The sequence below is a fragment of the Oncorhynchus nerka genome, linkage group LG27 (genome assembly GCF_034236695.1).
Source record: "Oncorhynchus nerka isolate Pitt River linkage group LG27, Oner_Uvic_2.0, whole genome shotgun sequence".
Taxonomy (NCBI): Eukaryota; Metazoa; Chordata; class Actinopteri; order Salmoniformes; family Salmonidae; genus Oncorhynchus; species Oncorhynchus nerka.
This window is the reverse complement of record NC_088422.1, coordinates 31056895-31074848: the sequence shown is the minus strand read 5'-3', so window position 1 is coordinate 31074848 and position 17954 is coordinate 31056895. Positions and strand designations below refer to the sequence as shown.

At 39.0% G+C, this 17954-nt stretch overlaps 1 protein-coding gene across 1 annotated transcript; it reads right to left on the bottom strand.

Moving 5' to 3' along the window:
- Window positions 1-1916: 1916 nt before the first annotated feature.
- Window positions 1917-12429, bottom strand: LOC115111579 (early growth response protein 3-like). The gene is made up of 2 exons (XM_029637759.2): window positions 11977-12429; window positions 1917-8724 (listed from the first exon to the last, which is right to left on the bottom strand). Exons 1-2 carry the CDS (start codon window positions 12128-12130, stop codon window positions 7619-7621), a joined length of 1260 nt encoding a protein of 419 aa, XP_029493619.1. The 5' UTR covers window positions 12131-12429; the 3' UTR covers window positions 1917-7618.
- Between the last annotated feature and the right edge of the window lie 5525 nt (window positions 12430-17954).

Sequence of the window (17954 nt, the reverse complement as noted above, 5' to 3'; positions counted from 1 at the left end):
GATTTAGCCAGTGGTAACTTGTGGAATAGACATGTAATATGGTTTTAACCAATCAGCATTCAGGATTAGACCCACCCGTTGTGTAATTGCTATTATAAACTGGTTACCAACATAATTAGAGCAGTGAAAATAGATGTTTTGTCATACCCTTTGTATACCACGGTTTTTCAGCCAATCAGCATTAAGGACTCGAACCACCCAGTTTATAAAGGGAAATGATGCATTCTCTAGAATGCCCTTTAAGCCAATCAGAAACAAGTATTCAACAACGCCATGGTATAAACATACAGTCGAAGTCGGAAGTTTACATACACTTAGGTTGTAGTCATTAAAACTTGTTGTTCAACCACTCCACAAATTTCTTGTTAACAAACTATAGTTTTGGCAAGTCAGTTAGGACATCTACTTTGTGCATGACGCAAGTAATTTTCCAACAATTGTTTACACACAGATTATTTAACTTATAATTCACTCTATCACAATTCCAGTGGGTCAGAAGTTTACATACACTAACTAACTAAGTTGACTGTGCCTTTAAACAGTTTGGAAAATTACAGAAAATTATGTCATGGCTTTAGAAGCTTCTGCTAGGCTAATTGACATATTTTGAGTCAATTGGAGGTGTACCTGTGGATGTATTTCAAGGCCTACCTTCAAACTCAGTGCCTCTTTGGTTGACATCATGGGAAAATCAAAAGAAATCAGCCCAAGACCTCAGAAAAACAATTGTAAACCTCCACAAGTCTGGTTCATCTTTGGGAGCAATTTCCCAACGCCTGAAGGTACCACGTTCATCTGTACAAACAATAGTACGCAAGTATAAACATCATGGGACCACGCAGCCGTCAAACCGCTCAGGAAGGAGACACATTCTGTCTCCCAGAGATGAACGTACTTTGGTGTGAAAAGTGCAAATCAATCCCAGAACAACAGCAAAGGACCTTGTGAAGATGCTGGAGGAAACGGGTACAAAAGTATCTATATCCACAGTTAAACAAGACCAATATCGACATAACCTGAAAGGCCGCTCAGCAAGGACGAAGCCACTGCTCCAAAACAGCCATAAAAAAGCCAGACTACGGTTTGCAACTGCACATGGGGACAAAGTTCATACTTTTTGGAGAAATATCCTCTGGTCTGATGAAACAAAAATAGAACTGTTTGGCCATAATGACCATAGTTATGTTTGGAGGAAAAAGGGGGAGGCTTGCAAGCCGAAGAACACCATCCCAACCGTGAAGCACGGGGGTGGCAGCATCATGTTGTGGGGGTGCTTTGCTGCAGAAGGGACTGATGCACTTGATGACATCATGAGGATAGAAAATTACGTGGATAAATTGAAGCAAATGGGTCTTCCAAATGGACAATGACCCCAAGCATACTTCCAAAGTTGTGGCAAAATGGCTTAAGGACAACATCGTCAAGGCATTGGAGTGGCCAGCACAAAGCCCTGACCTCAATCCCATAGAACATTTGTGGGCAGAACTAAAAAAGTGTGTGCAAGCAAAGAGGCCTACAAACTTGACTCAGTTACACCAGCTCTGTCAGGAGGAATAGGCCAAAATGCACCCAACTTATTGTGGGAAGCTTGTGGAAGGCTACCCGAAATGCTTTACCCAAGTTAAACAATTTAAAGGCAATGCTGCCAATTACTAATTGAGTGTATTGTAAACGTCTGACCCACTGGGAATGTGATGAAAGAAATAAAAGCTGAAATAAATCATTCTCTCTACTATTATTCTGATGTCTCACATTCATAAAATAAAGTGGTGATCCTAACTGACCTAAGACAGGGCATTTTTTACTTGGAATAAATGTCAGGAATTGTGATAAACTGAGTTTAAATGTATTTGGCTAAGGTGTAATACATTTCCGACTTCAACGGTATATATAATAGTGCAAATGGTACACACACACATTTTCATTTTCTTTATTCAAGTACTTTACATAGAAATAACAAAAACAATTGCGTTACAACAAACTGAAGTGCCAAGTTAACAATGAGGGGAGTACATCTCCCCACCACAAAAGGATAATACATTTCATTACAATATTCAAAATTTATATTAGGACCTTATTATAAGGTAATAGAAAAACATGAAGTAAGACAATCCACAACATTTTCAACAAGACCTCTTGTTTCTGAAGAAAAAAAAAATCCCAGTGTATTCCAAAATGTCCATATTTGTAGCTCCGCAAGTTTGTCTGTCCCCTTTTACTTAAGTTTAATATTTTTGTTGTAATCATTATTTTCATGCATAATAAAATAATTTAGCACCACCTTTAGAACCTGAAGGTGGCTCTAAACATGGTTGGAACATTTTCGTGCACATGCAAACAAGAAGATATAATGAAAAGAAAACACAAGAGATAACAAATAAACATTTCCCTAAAACATTTCAGTGCCATCTACCAAAGATGAACCTACTCTAGTATGGACCACCTTGAAAATGTCTGGTACCATCCTCAAAATTAGCATTTAGGATAGAAATCTATCATCATTTTACATTTTTTGAATTTTTTTGGTTATTATTATGAGATGAGCTGCCAGTCATTTATCCTGGTACAAAAGTGGTCATGGAGGTTTTGTGTGGAATGTTTACTTTCAGTCTTTTATGACCTTGCACAAAGGCAGCTTTTACAGGGAGTAAATTAATGAGTAAACACAGACATCAGCACAGGGACGCCTTGAGCTGTAAGCTGACTGAGGTCACATTTACATTTTGTTACTTTTGTGGAGTTCTCATCGCATATTGTTCCTAATCACCCAACCTTGCATCCCAATTTGGCCCAAACATGGCTGTTAAGGTTGGCTCGAGTCCAGGACTGAGTAGAGAACTATCAGGATGATGAGGAGAAGATATGAAGGGAGATCTCTTATTTAAATCTCTTACACACTTAATGTATCCTCTAAAATCATTCCAGTTCAAGACAAATACAAAAAGGAAAACAGTCTTGATAGTACTGTGTTCAGATCAAATGGGACAAAGAAAGCACTATTGAATCATGATTCATGAGGACAGTTTTTGATTTCAGACCTTGTTACAGTGATTTTATATTTAACAGTAATGTGAAATAAAAATGTACAGTTGTTAAATGTAATATAGACCATGCTTTTACACGGTGAACTTTGCATTAGTCAGAAATATGACAGATGACAACATCCCCTTGTAATTACGTCTTTGGGTGACAGATGGAAATAATGTTGGCGTATTCTCCTCTCTTCCGAGCAAAACTTCAACTCTTCTCACCGAGAGCTAGATAAACACAGTATTCTTTAAAACCAAACCTCATTCACCATAAACTTAACATTTGAACCCTCACATACGAGCATCAAATGCACAGGGCTGCCATATGATCTCTGAAAACTGTCTTTGTCTTTGTTATTCTACTCTTACTACAAGGCTTTGTTGCTGAATGAAAAGGTACAGAATAAGTCTGAGGATATTTAGCTCATTATCGATGTCCCCTTAAAAACGAAGTCATTATTCTAAACCAGAAGAGGATGAAACAATATCCCAAATCAGCAAATAATGTCTACACCAAATCCTTAGACATTTCTTGTTCCACTGAATAAAGATATAAACGAAACATGTAAAATGTTGGTCCCTTGTTTCATGAGCTGAAATAAAAGATCCCAGAAATGTTCCATAAGCACAAAAATATAATTTTTTCCAATTTTGTGCACACATTTGTTTACATCCCTATTACTGAGCATTTCTCCTTTGCCAAGATAACCCATCCACCTGACAGGTGTGGTATATCAAAAAACTGATTGAACAGCATGATCATTACACAGGTGTACCTTGTGCTGGGGACAATAAAAGGCCACTCTAAAATGTGCAGTTTTGTCACACAACACAATACCACAGATTTCTCAAATTTTGAGGGAGCATGCAATTGGCATGCTGACTGCAGAAATGTCCATTAGAGCTGTTGCCAGGGCATTGCATGTTCATTTCTCTACCATAAGCCGCCTCCAATGTCATTTTAGAGAATTTATCAGTATGTCCAACCGGCCTCGCAACCGCAGACCACGTGTACCACGCCAGCCCAGGACTGCCACATCCAGCTTCTTCACCTGCGGGATCATCTGAAACCAGCCACCCGGACAGCTGATGAAACAGAGGAGTATTTATTTCTGTAATAAAGCCCTTTTGTGGGGGGAAACTCGTTCTGATTGGCTGGGCCTGGCTCCTAAGTGAGTGAGCCTATGTCCTCCCAGGCCCACCCTTGGCTGCACCCCTGCCCAGTCATGTAAAATCCACAGATTCGGGCCTAATGAATTTATTTCAATTGGCTGATTTCCTTTTATGAACTGTAACTCAGTAAAATTGTTGCATATTGCATTTATATATTTGTTCATTATAGATTGTATTTGCCTTTTCCACCTGTGAGCCAATCCCATCTCAGCTGTTGAGAATTTCATCCCTTCAATTAACCAGAGAAGTTAAGATGGATACACTTGCTTATGCACACACTTTTAACATTAGAGGCCATAACTGAATATTCCAAGCCATACATACAGTTTTATACACTTCACTTAGCTTAAGGCAAATCCCACTTCAAATGATACATGTTTTGAATCAATACAGACCAGTGTTATTTGAGTATCATTATAGATGGACTGTAATCATCTACATTCCCCTTCTATATCGTTTATTTTTTCACTTACTACTATTCACTTGCTAACTAATCATGATCAGTGAACTATCCTTTTTAAAATCCTGCCATTCATCAAACTAGCTCAAGCAAAGTCCCGGAAATATTAATAATTGGCACCAGGAATACAACTGTCCTAAAATGCACTTCAGAAAGCAATTGATTTAAATAATAAGTGAGATGATACTGTATGTGTGAACTCACCAAGTCTGTCAGACAATGCAAGGGGTCTGTTCATTTACCCATTTACAGTAGATGAACTGGAGAAAGACACTCTGGGGCCAAATTAATTGGAAAATAAGTGCACACTTGCCAGGAAGCCTAGCAATGAAAACCAGTTTGCACAGGAAAGAGGAAATGTAGCCTTGGAAGCACATTGGAGAATGCTGTAATTTAGTGAGCAACGCATTTATAAATCCTTGTTTTTGACCTTTGTTGAAATTTTCAATCAAGATTTGTGAAAGTTTTTGCTATCAGGCACAGCTGCTATGACAATAAGTAATCCATATCAAACACACAGAGAACACATTCGACTGTGGTGCATTAATTATCGCACACAGGGCCAGATGGGAGTGGAGGGGTAAAATAACTGCCCTTTCAGGGGAATCAGAGAAACGCCAAGACCAAAGCTGACTAGAGCATTGAGCACAGTGAAGACAACAATCAAATGTAGTGGATAAATTCCCAAACAGTTTGGATTTACATCCCTCAAATGTATTGTAGTACATTATTACCTATACATTGTTATCATTAATGAAATTATAAGATTATATGATTTGACTTATTTGACTACTTGTTTAATGATTTTATATATTTGACACACATATGCGTGCATTTTTTAAGTCAGTGTGACCCAAGATTATTGTAAGAAATGTATTTATCTGAATCTAAAGTAATTCAAGTAGCGTAGCCTTCAGTCAATGCCAGACTTGCCACTTGTAAGACTGTATATTGCATACTGATATTGCCTTACTGATCTAAAAATCCATGTGGATAGTGAGAAATGTTGCATACTGTGTACTAGGCTTCTTTTTTTCAATATATTTGTCTGAACTTTGGAATCCATACATTACAGGCTTGTTTGCAATTGAAATACAAAGATTTTTGTTCAGATTTTTGTTTATTTAGTTTAAGAACACATTTAGTGTTTCCTCAAACCACTTTCTGTTAAGAACCCTATAGTAGGTACAAATAATATTAGATCGTTTTGAAATGGAAGATAATGAACCCCATTTGGCACTGTCAATGCTCAAGTCTTGTGCAATGACTTGTGTTCACAAAACTTTCTGCATTATCATTACTTTACAAGAAGCATTTTAAGACCCCTTCTGCACAAGCATTCAGTCAATAAGAAATGTGTGTATGTATACATTTGTTTTTATATATTGTACTTTTACATACACATGCATACAAATGCACAATTTAATACTGAAGTATATGGTGCCTTTGACAGTCTGAGTATAAAAGTTGAAGTACCTGTATATATCTCTCACTATACAAAAAATAATAACCATTTTAAATTCAGGATCTCTCAAAATAGTAGGTGTAAACATGGCAATACCATGTAGATTCTATAGTATTTCTTAAAGATGTTGCTCATTGTAACAATATGCAAAACATTTTATTTTACAATATCTCTAATTACATGAATATAACTGGCAGGTCTCTCAGTGAATGCACAGATAAAAGGCCCTCTTCATCTCTGCTGTTATTCAGAAATGTTGACTTGTAGTATAGATGCAGGTATTTCAATGTTTCAGTCTTATTCTCTGCGCTCTTAGCATTTCACTTCAAGTTTGGTCGAGTGTGTCTTTAAATACACATATAAATGTGACCAAGGGGAACCCTTGGAAGATAGACAGTACTATATATTTTTAAAGAAACATAAGCACTAAACTTAAAATATAGATTTTTGTTTTATCTTGGGTATCTTGAAGCTTTCTGTCATGGATTTGTGTAATTTGTAGTGAATATGTTACATTCTTCATCAGTTCATGAAGATTTAACATTAATGTTGCAATCCATTTTATTTAGTGTGCATCAGACGACAATAGATTACCACCAAAGACTGGTCCATTGAACACAGGATCGGGTTTGGATGGACAAAACCAATATTAATGTTTTTTTTATGCTGATGTTTTTGAGTTTATAGCAAAAGGATTCTGACCAACTGAGTTGTAACTGTGATACTTATAATTGCTCAAATTATAATAAAATAACAAGTTTCAGTATTTTGGGGCTAATGTTAACCATCTGCCTTAAATCAATGTCGGAAACAGTTTATGTATTTGTAATGTTTGGTTAATCCCAGGCACAATTAAGAAAACAAACATAGCAGTATTATCCCAAAACGTTTGGCACATTCTTTTGAGAAACAATAATAATAATAAAAAATATGTGTAAAAAAGTATTTTACAACAAAAAGACAAGGCAATGGAAAGTGCAGCAAATAAGGTATCAACAACAGTACACAAATACAACCAATTGCACTTTTAAACAACCAGATGAAATAAATGCATACATCCCAAACATAGCTCACCTTATTCTACGCCCAGTTGTAATTCAATCTAAACCCAAATCATCATTTTTCTGAATCCCATCATATCCAAGATTTTTGGTGAATTTCTCAGAAAACACAATACATGATAAAGTATCACTTCAGAAACTTGAATTTCATTATCAAAGATATGCCATATCCTCTTGGACAGCCGGTGCCATGATGCCCCTCTGCTTGCAAACATTCACACAGTTGCTGTCTCTCCCGTCTATGTCCTCTTCTTCCCATACTCTTACAAGATAACATCTCCAAATAGAGGAGGGAAATATTACATGGAAATAAAAAATTAAAGAGATGGAGTGTAAGAGAAAAAGAGAGAGAAAGAGTCACCTATTTGTCTCATTGTGGATAGGATCCCTCCCTCCCCAGTCTTATGTTAGGGCATGGTGATGGTCCATCCTAAGCACAGGTAGTGACAGTCATGATGTTGCCACCGCTGGGCCCCCCACTGCCACCACAGGAATTGGGGGGTGAGCTGTGGCTGCCAGCTGCTCCACTCCCCTTGTCGGCCGGCTTCTTGTCCTTCTGCTTGAGGTGAACTTTGGCATGTCTCTTGCGCTCATCACTCCGGGCAAACTTGCGTCCACAGAATTCACAGGAGAAGGGCTTCTCGCCCGTGTGCGTGCGGATGTGGGTAGTCAGGTGGTCGCTTCGGCTGAAGGAGCGCATACATATGCGGCACTGGAAGGGTTTGTGACCCGTGTGGATGCGGAGGTGGCGTGTCAGTTCATCTGAACGGGAGAAGCGTCTGTCACAGTTTTCTGCTGGGCAGGCATGTGGCCGCTCATGCACAGGGGTTTTGCTGGGCCGGTTTGGGTACTTCCGTGGTCGGATTGGTTTGAGTGTTAGTGTCTGTGGTGGCTGGTGGTGCTGAGGAGCATGCTGCTGCCCGCCCATGAAACCTGGATGAATCTGCTTGTCTTTGAATGCGCGAATGGTCTCTAGTGGTGTGATGGGTGGGGGGTTGACACGAATGGGGTCCATGGACTGGAAAGGCTTGTGCTCCATCATGCCAACCTCACCCTGATGATGGAAGAGGTTATAGTCTGGGATCATAGAGAAAAGGCTCCCGTCCATGGAGGGCTTGGAGGTGGTGTGGTAGTCATTGCTGGGGTAGCCGAGGGTAGTGCTGGTAGCAGGACTGTGGTGGAAGGAGACCTGATCCTGGTACAGCTCGCTGCAGGTGGAATAAGCAGGCAGTGGCGGACCATAGACCTGCTCCATATCTGAGGACTGGCCGCCCATGCTGGCTCCAGAGGACGATGTCTGTGTGGTGATAGTGCCAGGCGACGGGGAGACGCCCAAGATCCCAGCACTTACTAAACTAATGATATTGTTGTCTGAACACCAGCCAGAGCCCCCCATTCCACCCGACGGAGGAGTATCGAAGGCAAACTTCCCCAAATAGGTGACCGGCTGCCCGCTGCGGCTGGACTGGAAGCTAGAGCCGTACTGGATCTCTGCATTTCCCTTATCACTTCCCATCCCCAGATCCATGATATTATCTGGATGAAAGGGAAACAAATTGAAGTAGTGTCAATGAGTAGTTCACCCAGTTGTTATAACATGTTAGAAACCCATTAGAAAAAAAACACGTGAAAGTGTGCAGTACTACTAGTACAGAAAAGTTTGAGTCTAGAAGCTACTAGACTATGATAAATATGAACCTGCTTGATATTTCAGTCAGAGTCCTCGATTAGTCTGAAATTCAGCTTCTCTGCATATCTCTGCAAATAGTCTGCCAAGAAGAAATCTTAAAACAAAGCAGTCCAATCCAGTTCATTAGGAAAAAGTGAGCGGTGGTGTCAGACCTGCAAGTTTATCCACTGACTTGTGCATCTGAGACAATGTTCTCTCTCTCAGATCCCACAAGCTCTCATAAATCAAGACCTAAACACCCCCTTTGATCCAGTCATTGTATGTCCCACAGGAGGACAGCCACAGTGAATGGCAAGATCTGATTCTCAACAGGGCGTAAGCCAGACACCACTGCCAGCACTCTCACAGATACATGTATGTCCACTGTACTGTAGCTGCATGGGTTTTAGCAGAACATGAAATCTACACAAAATGAGCAAATCGAACTGTAAAGTGAACTTCCTACTCAGATCACTTGGTCAGCTACAGTGTACGCACATTCGGCCATAGAAATGCACATTTGGTCTTCTAGCTAAATGTTATGTTCACAGTAACTTTCTTGTTTCTTTCACTTTTGTCAGGCTACTATAGCACTACTATAAAACACACTATCTTAGGTATATGTGGCAGCATTACAATTATTACATGTCATATCAGACACCTGCAATGAAAATATCCAAATTAATGCAGTTCTGAGATGGCACAGTTGCGTGCAGAGATTTTAACAGGTTTTGTGCAGACATTTTGAAAGAATTCATACATCATCAGACAGCCTATATCAGCCCATCATTCAAGTTGCAATAAATTATACACAGGGGTGCTTATATATTCATTCAGTCCCAGTAATTACTGTCTGTTTACCAGAATTTGGCTAAGGGCAAAGCATGATGAAACAAACAAAACCAAAACTACATATGTTTCACACATCTATTGAACACATGATGTCAATTTAAAAACTTTTGTTTGAATTATTCTGGAGGTGAAGTTGAAGAAAACAAGCCTAAAAAATAGCAAATGCTTAGGTGTGTGTGTTTTAGACATTAGGCTATATGAATACAAGGCAGCCATTATATCTTGCTGTAATCTTCCTCAATATTTTGACTTGAACATTTAAGCAGTGTCACAGATATTGCTCTCAAGTGAGCTGGTGTTATTGCTTTGGTGGTGAATATTGTGAGAGAACATCACTTGCACACGGGACCTAACACCTGACTCTATAGGTATCAAATAGGTACTTCAGAGTTTTGCTCATCATAGTCAATATATGTGATTTAAATGAGAATATGTAGTCAGATATTATATGTAATGAACATGTCATATTATAATTCATTGATGACTACCTGGTAAACACCTGGCTAACCTAATTGTGAGACATGTAAAGGGTTTCCATCTCTTTCATGACCTTTGTCAGAAATGTATTGATTAGTTATAAAAAGCATGCTGTTATCTCTGAAGTATCGAGAGGTGATACTTATATCAGAGCAAATATAATTTTAAGGGATTGGCAAACACTACTGTACTAAGTCACGGGGATGTGTAATGATAGAATATAGCTATATCCATATTATAATTAGAAGTGGTTGGTGCTGTGTTTTCAGACATTTGAAAGGTTGTTTACAATTTCTAATTATTAATCTACATTTACTTTGCAAATTAATAGGCCTTAACATATTGACAATTAACACATGTCCATAGATATTCGATTATCAATATAGATAATATTAGGACAATTTTAACCATACATTGATGAACCTCTAAAGAGTAATGACACTTCAGCTTCTGTATAGTGAAATAATTAGACTACTTTACTGTACAATATTTAATTATTAAAGATTGTATAGGCCTTTATCTTTATCTTGCCGCTAACAACTCCAACAACAATTATTTAATGCCAAATACATTAATTTCAGTAGGCTACTATACAATTGTCATTCCTCACCTATTGATGTCCAAGAGGTCCAATTGAAATGTGCTACAGCTGTATATAGCCTACTGTCGGCTGTACATTTGAATAAAATCTGTTGGTGTGTCCGGAGCATATTGATCTGAAAACATGTATGTACAGCTATTGCTATCAAGGATCGTTTCAATGATTATATAAAAGTGATTCTTCTAAACTTCATTTTGAAATTGACAAACCCTTGGATTCAATTTAAACATAATAAATTATAATTGTATGACACACATCTCTAAAAATGAAAGTTGCTGTCATCTGGAGAGCAAACAAATAAATGATCTTCATAGATGTGTAGCCTAATCGTCGAACAGCCTACAGCCTACTCGTTAGGCTATAGGCATGGGCAAGTTTGAAACGTCGGTCAAACTCCCACTTTAAAGTGAATGGCCATGCCACTCATAGTCCAATCCAAAAATAATCTCTAAATTGTCAATAAATAAACAAACAGTGATGAATTCATTAATGTAATGTTAGCTAGAAATAATGAATGTCTTATGCACAGGCAATGTGTGCAATGTTGTTTTGGTTACAGTGGCACATTTATTTATGGACTATCAACACAACTGTGGCTTTATCATGGTACAATTTAAGTAAACAAAAAATATGTAGGCCTATCCACATTAATTTATATTTTTGTTTTTGGTGATTACATTTTAATCTATGAATTTTCGCCAATTTATGCGTTTTACTTTCACTTTAAAGACATGCCAATCATTTTGGGTAAGCTTTCACCAGGGCAGATAAATTAATGTTAGGCCTATTTACATTACTGTTTGACCTTACTTGCAAATTTAAGGTCGTGAAAGTGTGACAGTAGCCAGGGAAACTCATAGGCTTGGACATTGTTACGCATATTTCTGGCATAAAAGCTTGCCTCTTATAATATGGTTAACAGTTACAGCACTTGTTTTACATGTAATCGAAATAATAGTAGCCAACCATTGTGAAAAATGCTTTAAAAAACAAAGTATTCAATCGAGATCGATCATGTGCGTAACAGCCCGAAGCGCAAACAGGTGCCTGGATGATGATCGTTGCGCGCGCTCCAAGACAACTGTTGCGGTGCCTGCATGATCTCCACCGCTGAGACGCGCTGTAGTTACAACAGAGCCTAGATAGAACATAATCCAATCACATCCCAAATAAAGTAAACTATGCTTACCTGTATTCATTTGCGAGTAGTGGTTTATAGAATCCGTATTGGTGAAAATGTTCATAGACGTCGGAATGTCCTCTTCTGGGTAAAGACTGTCAGGAATCGTGTTTATTAAACTGCTCATGGTAAGAGGGAGCTTGTCCGCCAGTTTCCCTGTCATAGCAGTTATTTAGTCTGACATAAATGGCAACGTGCAGGTATCCGAATAGAAAAATACACAGTAGATGATGATCTATAAGTGTTAGAGAGTGGAGAAAAAAAGATCCTAGATGTTGTATCCAAGTTCCCTTCAGAGACAGCGTTGATATCTCTCCAATATAGTAGAGCTTAACTGTCACAGGCAATTGTTATTAATATAGTTACAATGAGACCTGTCATTACCTTCTTGTTTGCATGTTGTGTGTTTAAAGTCTGTGAATCAATGAAACGGTGGTGGTGGTTTCACAAGAGTAGCGCTGCTCTGTATAGCTCGGATAGGGAACTCCAGCGCTTGCTGGTATTAAATAGGGGGACGGAACATTTATGTGACGTAGATGACCATTTATGGATACACAAAGCCAGACCGCACACAACACGTCACCAATGGAAGCACCTCATAGTGGAACATTATGCTGCATTCATAATCTAGGGGGAATGTGGTATTTACCATATATGACTAGGAAAAAACACTTGAAACACCTCCAACTAGTAGGCCTATTAGGAACTCGTTTATCATCCCTGACCTCCGACTTTTCCCACATAGTGAACTCTGACATATCCCATAAAGGAAATTACCGCGACAACAGCATTTTCGGCAGTTAAATGCGACTACAAAAAAATATTTATAAATAGCAATCTATTAGTCCGGGTTTTGAACACAATTTGTGTGCGAGCATGATAGCTGTAGCCTATTTTTATTTATGGTTGACGCAGCTGGTTTGCCATTAGCTAATCAGCGTTTCTCAACGAGTTCAAAGCACGTGAATGCATCGAACTCGTATTTTATACTTGAAACTGGAAATTACCGCTTTCCCACATGGTTAAAAACACAGCATTATAGTCCGTTGCAGGAAGACATGTTGAAGCGAAGGATGAGCTGTGTGGAGCGAAGCCTGTGTTGGGTCTGCTATGAGGCGGATCATGATTTCCTCATTGTGCAGTCGGCTACTTTGCTACCTGTTGACGAATTCACATTAATATAAAATGTTTGATATGAGGTATTGCATTCGTCTTGTCCTCGAGAACATATTTCACCTTTATCCTTTGTCATATTAGAACACACAACTGGACCACTCGTTATAATCATGCTAGTCAAAATGACATTGGAATCATCATTCATGCGTAAAGCTGCTTTTGCCGAATCATCGCAATTATTCCTTCTGAGATAAAAAGTTAAATATTCCGGCCTTTACCCACTCAACCACTTGAATCCATACACAATACTGGTGCCAGAGACAACTGTGCGTAAAAGTATGGAGAGGGCATGTCAGCTCTTCACTTGAAACCTGGAAATGTTTTAGCGTGATTTAAGTCATGAATACTATTTTCACATATTAAATGTATGTAGGGTGTTATACACATGTATTTCATTATTACACATGATAGTACAATTAAATAAAATTAAATAATTGCTTTATAGCCTACAATATCAGTATGGAGACAAAGATTTTAGGGATGTACAATACAATTCATACTTTTGATTATAGTGGGCTCAATGTCCCCAACGTGTGTGTCTCTTGTCTTAATGTTGCACCACACTGGCTTCTTGACGTTGATCTGTATACAGTACATCAGTCCTGCTTGAACTTGTCCTCCCTTTATTAAAAAAAATAAAAACATCTGAGAAATTTCATCCATATACTGTGCATGGTGACACATAGTTTGCCCAACATAACGCACAGGGGTTTGATTGTCCTTCTACTCATTAAAACCCCTTTCATGCAACAACAGTGGTTTACAAATACACTAATTGTCAGAATTAATAGTGTGTAAATATTGCAAGCGCTCCGTGAATCCACAGGCTTGCTCTGACTTTGAGAGCCAAGTTGCCGCTAAAGTGGAAACTCCAAATAAGGCATTGATCCGGCACCGCCCCTTGTCTGTATTTGGTTAGTAAAGTTCCGGTTAAGCCACTGGTAGGTGGAAAATAGATCGGAACCCACAGACATTAAAGGAACCACAGACAACAAAACGTCATGGGTCATAATTCACCAATTTGAGGAACATGAAAGACGAAATGTTGTGTTTCTTACCTAATTAATATACAATCCCTTGTTTGTTTTACTTAATATAACTGTTTGAAAATGTCCATATGACAGTGTGGGCTTAGTAGGCTTGTGAATTCACCTCTATAGGACACTGACTACTATTGGGCTATTACTAATATACTACAAGCTACTGCAGCTATAATGATAACAATAACAATAGTATGGCCAGACAAACATAACTGGCCACTGCTCTACGGCAACATATTCAAATCCTTATTTTCATATTCAAATCATTCTAAACTCAATAATGCTGAGTGGTGTGTGTATATATAATCAAATTAGTTTGAAAAAAGAAAATGTGGTGGACATTTCTGAGCTTGATTATTTAAGCATGAGAGATTAAACAGTCTTGTATTAGCTCACAGACACTCCTAATAAACTGAACATAGAGTGTGTGGGTGAAAGTCTGAATCATGCTCAGTGTGTTAGTAAAAAGCTCCTAACAGAATGCACAGGGAAGACCTGTGTCCCATCCCTCTACAGGCTATGTGGAACAGTCAGTGAGTAGGTGAGCCATGGGGTGACAAATTGTCATCTGTGGATTATTTTTAGTGTCCCCACTGCACTATAAATACAGTCAGATCAGGGATATTAAGAGTTGTCTGAGTTATATGGATTACATTGTCTCTCGGGGAGGCAGGTAGCCTAGTGGTTAGAGTGTTGGGCCAGTAACCGAAAGGTTGCTAGATTGAATCCCTGAGCTAACAAGGTAAAAATCTGTTGTTCTGCTCCTGAATAAGGCAGTTAACCCACTGTTCCCCGGCCGTCATTGTAAATAAGAATTTGTTCTTAACTGACTTGCCTAGTTAAATAAATAAAAAATATATATGTTTCATTGAAGCAAGCAACACTGAACCCTGCATGAGAGCACCAGCTGGTCCAGGACGACTGTGTGATCACGATCGCCGTAGCTGATTACCAGGACAGATTACCAGGACACATACTCAGAGCATGCGTGGACCAGATGGCAAGTGTCTTCACTGACATTTTCAACCACTCCCTGACCTACATGTTTCAAGCAGACCACCATAGTCCCTGTGCCCAAGAATGACCAAGGTAACCTGTCTAAATTACTATCGCCCCTTAGCACTCACAGCGGTAGTCATGAAATACTTTTGAAAAGCTGGTCATCAACATATCATCCAATAAGAGCATCTTCACTGGCTGCATCCTGCTTGGTATGGAAAGTGTTTGGCATCTGACCACAAGGTACTGGGCCGTAGGCACTACCCTCTGTAGTGCATCACTGGACCCAAGCTCCCTACCATCCAGGACCTCTATACAAGGCGGTATCAGGGGAAGGCCTTACAAATTGTCAAAGACTCCAGACACCCAAGTCATTGACTGTTCTCTCTGCTACCACACGGCTAGCGCTACAGGTGCGCCAAGTCTGGGACAAAAAGGCTCCTTAAGAGCTATTACCCCCAAGCCATAAGACTGCTGAACATTTAATTAAATGGCTACCCGGACAATTTGCATTGACCCCTTGTTTTATTTGTTATTTTTTTACTGACATTCATGCACTGGCTCTATGCACACTCACTGGACTCTTCACACACACTCACACATACTGTAGACACACTTTCACACTCTTCACATACGCTGCTGCTAATCTGTTTGATATCTATCCTGATTGCCCAGTCACATTTATCCCTACCTACATGTATATATTACCTCAAATACCTCAACTACCTTGTACCCCTGCACATTGACTCGGTACCGGTACTCCTTGTATATAGCCTCGTTATTGTTGTTATATTGTGTTACTATTTCTGTAACGACGTGCACTGAGAGTCGGGAAGGAAGTAAAGGGAGTGAGTGTTTTAATAAATATACGGAACATAATACAAAACAAGAAACTCGAACAGCACACAGACATGAAACAGAAACAATGACGCCTAGGGAAGGAACCAAAAGGAGTGACATATATATAGGGCAGGTAATCAAGGAGGTGAAGGAGTCCAGGTGAGTGTCATAATGCGCTGATGTGCGTAAAGATGGTGACAGGTGTGCGCCATAACGAGCAGCCTGGTGACCTAAAGGCCGGAGAGGGAGCACACGTGACAATTTCCTTTAAAAAAACACGTTTGCCAATCTTGTGTTACTTTTAACACTGCATTGTTTGGAAAGGACTCGTAAGTAAGCATTCACGATAAAGTATTCACCTGTTGTATTCGGTGCATGTGACAAATACAATTGGATTTCCTTTGATTTTTATTATTTTTATTAATTATTTATTTCACCTTTTATTTAACCAGGTAGGCCAGTTGAGAACAAGTTCTCCTTTACAACTGCGACCTTAACTCCGAACAAGAAGTCTGAGTCTGAAAATAAATGTGAAAGGAAATAAAAGTGTTTTTAAACCAGATGTGGATGGGAATATATGTTATTTATTTGACTCCCTCAGCTGATAGGTTATAGCCCTTTAGCAGAGGCCCACAAATATGTATGTGTCTAGTAGCACAGGTGAAAAGCAGTGTCAAAGCAGTGTCATTGCACCTCCCTCTAGTAAATGGCCAACGGTTATTTTACGGATGCAAACCATGGTGAGGGAATTCCCTTTGAACTAGAACACCATGAAGACCAGACCCCCCCGGAATATGATAGCTACCTGTTGTATTTCCTAGACGTCCAGGTACATGAGGTGTCACAGTGCGGGAAGCAGCATGCATGGTGGTAGCAATGCGTTACATCACCTGGACCAGAGCTCCCTGTCTGGTTTGCATATAGGGATTCCGTGGAAGCACCGGCTTATCCCAGTTAATTTTAATACTGTGTGGAAATATACAAAGGCACTATGGATATATAATCAAATTAGTTGACTTTTTTTCCATCTTCAGGGGGACCAATTCAAATGTCTGTTCCTCATTCTTGTATCCAATGAACAGTAGCCTACTTATTCCTTACAGTAGGACAAATATGATTTATACAAGTTATGAAACAGCAATAAAAGTTGCCCAACACCAATATTTATTTTACCATATGGGTTCTAAAAACTGAATTTATACATTGTTTTGCTAGCTAAGAGTGCTCATATTGCTAAAATAAGATGTTTTTCATACATTGGTATCATCAATACAAAACTATGAATCAACATTTCAATCATAGGGCCTAATCTAATTTCGAAGTCCATGGTGAGGATAAGAAAACGGATGGCTAGATTTGACGCAAGAACCTCCTAGTGCATAATATATGAGGACAAAGGCTATGCATTTATTGTAAACTTTCATTACTCATAGTTATGATCAGTAACCACAGCATGCAGTCTAAGAGCTGTTGAAAATGCCTTGCCTTGAAATACACACACCTACGGCCCCAGGGGTTCTGTGATGAGTCAAAAATAATATTCTTTCCACATGGCAAGAAAGTAGGAGCGAGTGTCACATAGCAAATTTGTGTTTTTGACTACCTGATGAAAAATATTTTTGACTCCTATAAATGGCCGGTGACGCAACTGGACCAAGCGTCAAAATCATGCTGGTCAAATTTACATTAGAATCATCATTCATACATAACGCTGCTTTTGCCAAATCCTCTCAATTATTCCTTCTCAGATAAAAAAGTAAAATATTCGGGCCTTTACCTACCCAACCAGTTGAATCCATACACAATACTGACGCTGGAGACAACTGTGCGTAAAGGTCTGGAGACGGCATGTCAGCTCTTCTCTTGAAATCTGGAAATGTTTCAGCGTGATTTAAGTCATGAATACTATTTTGACATCTTAAATGTATGTAG

Bases quoted from the DNA above. Each gene is read 5' to 3' on its own strand.
- LOC115111579 (XM_029637759.2), bottom strand. From the start codon at position 12,130: ATGACAGGGAAACTGGCGGACAAGCTCCCTCTTACCATGAGCAGTTTA. The intron at 8,725-11,976 runs GTAAGCATAGTT...CCTTTCATCCAG, and splicing joins CTACTCGCAAATGAATACAG to ATAATATCATGGATCTGGGG.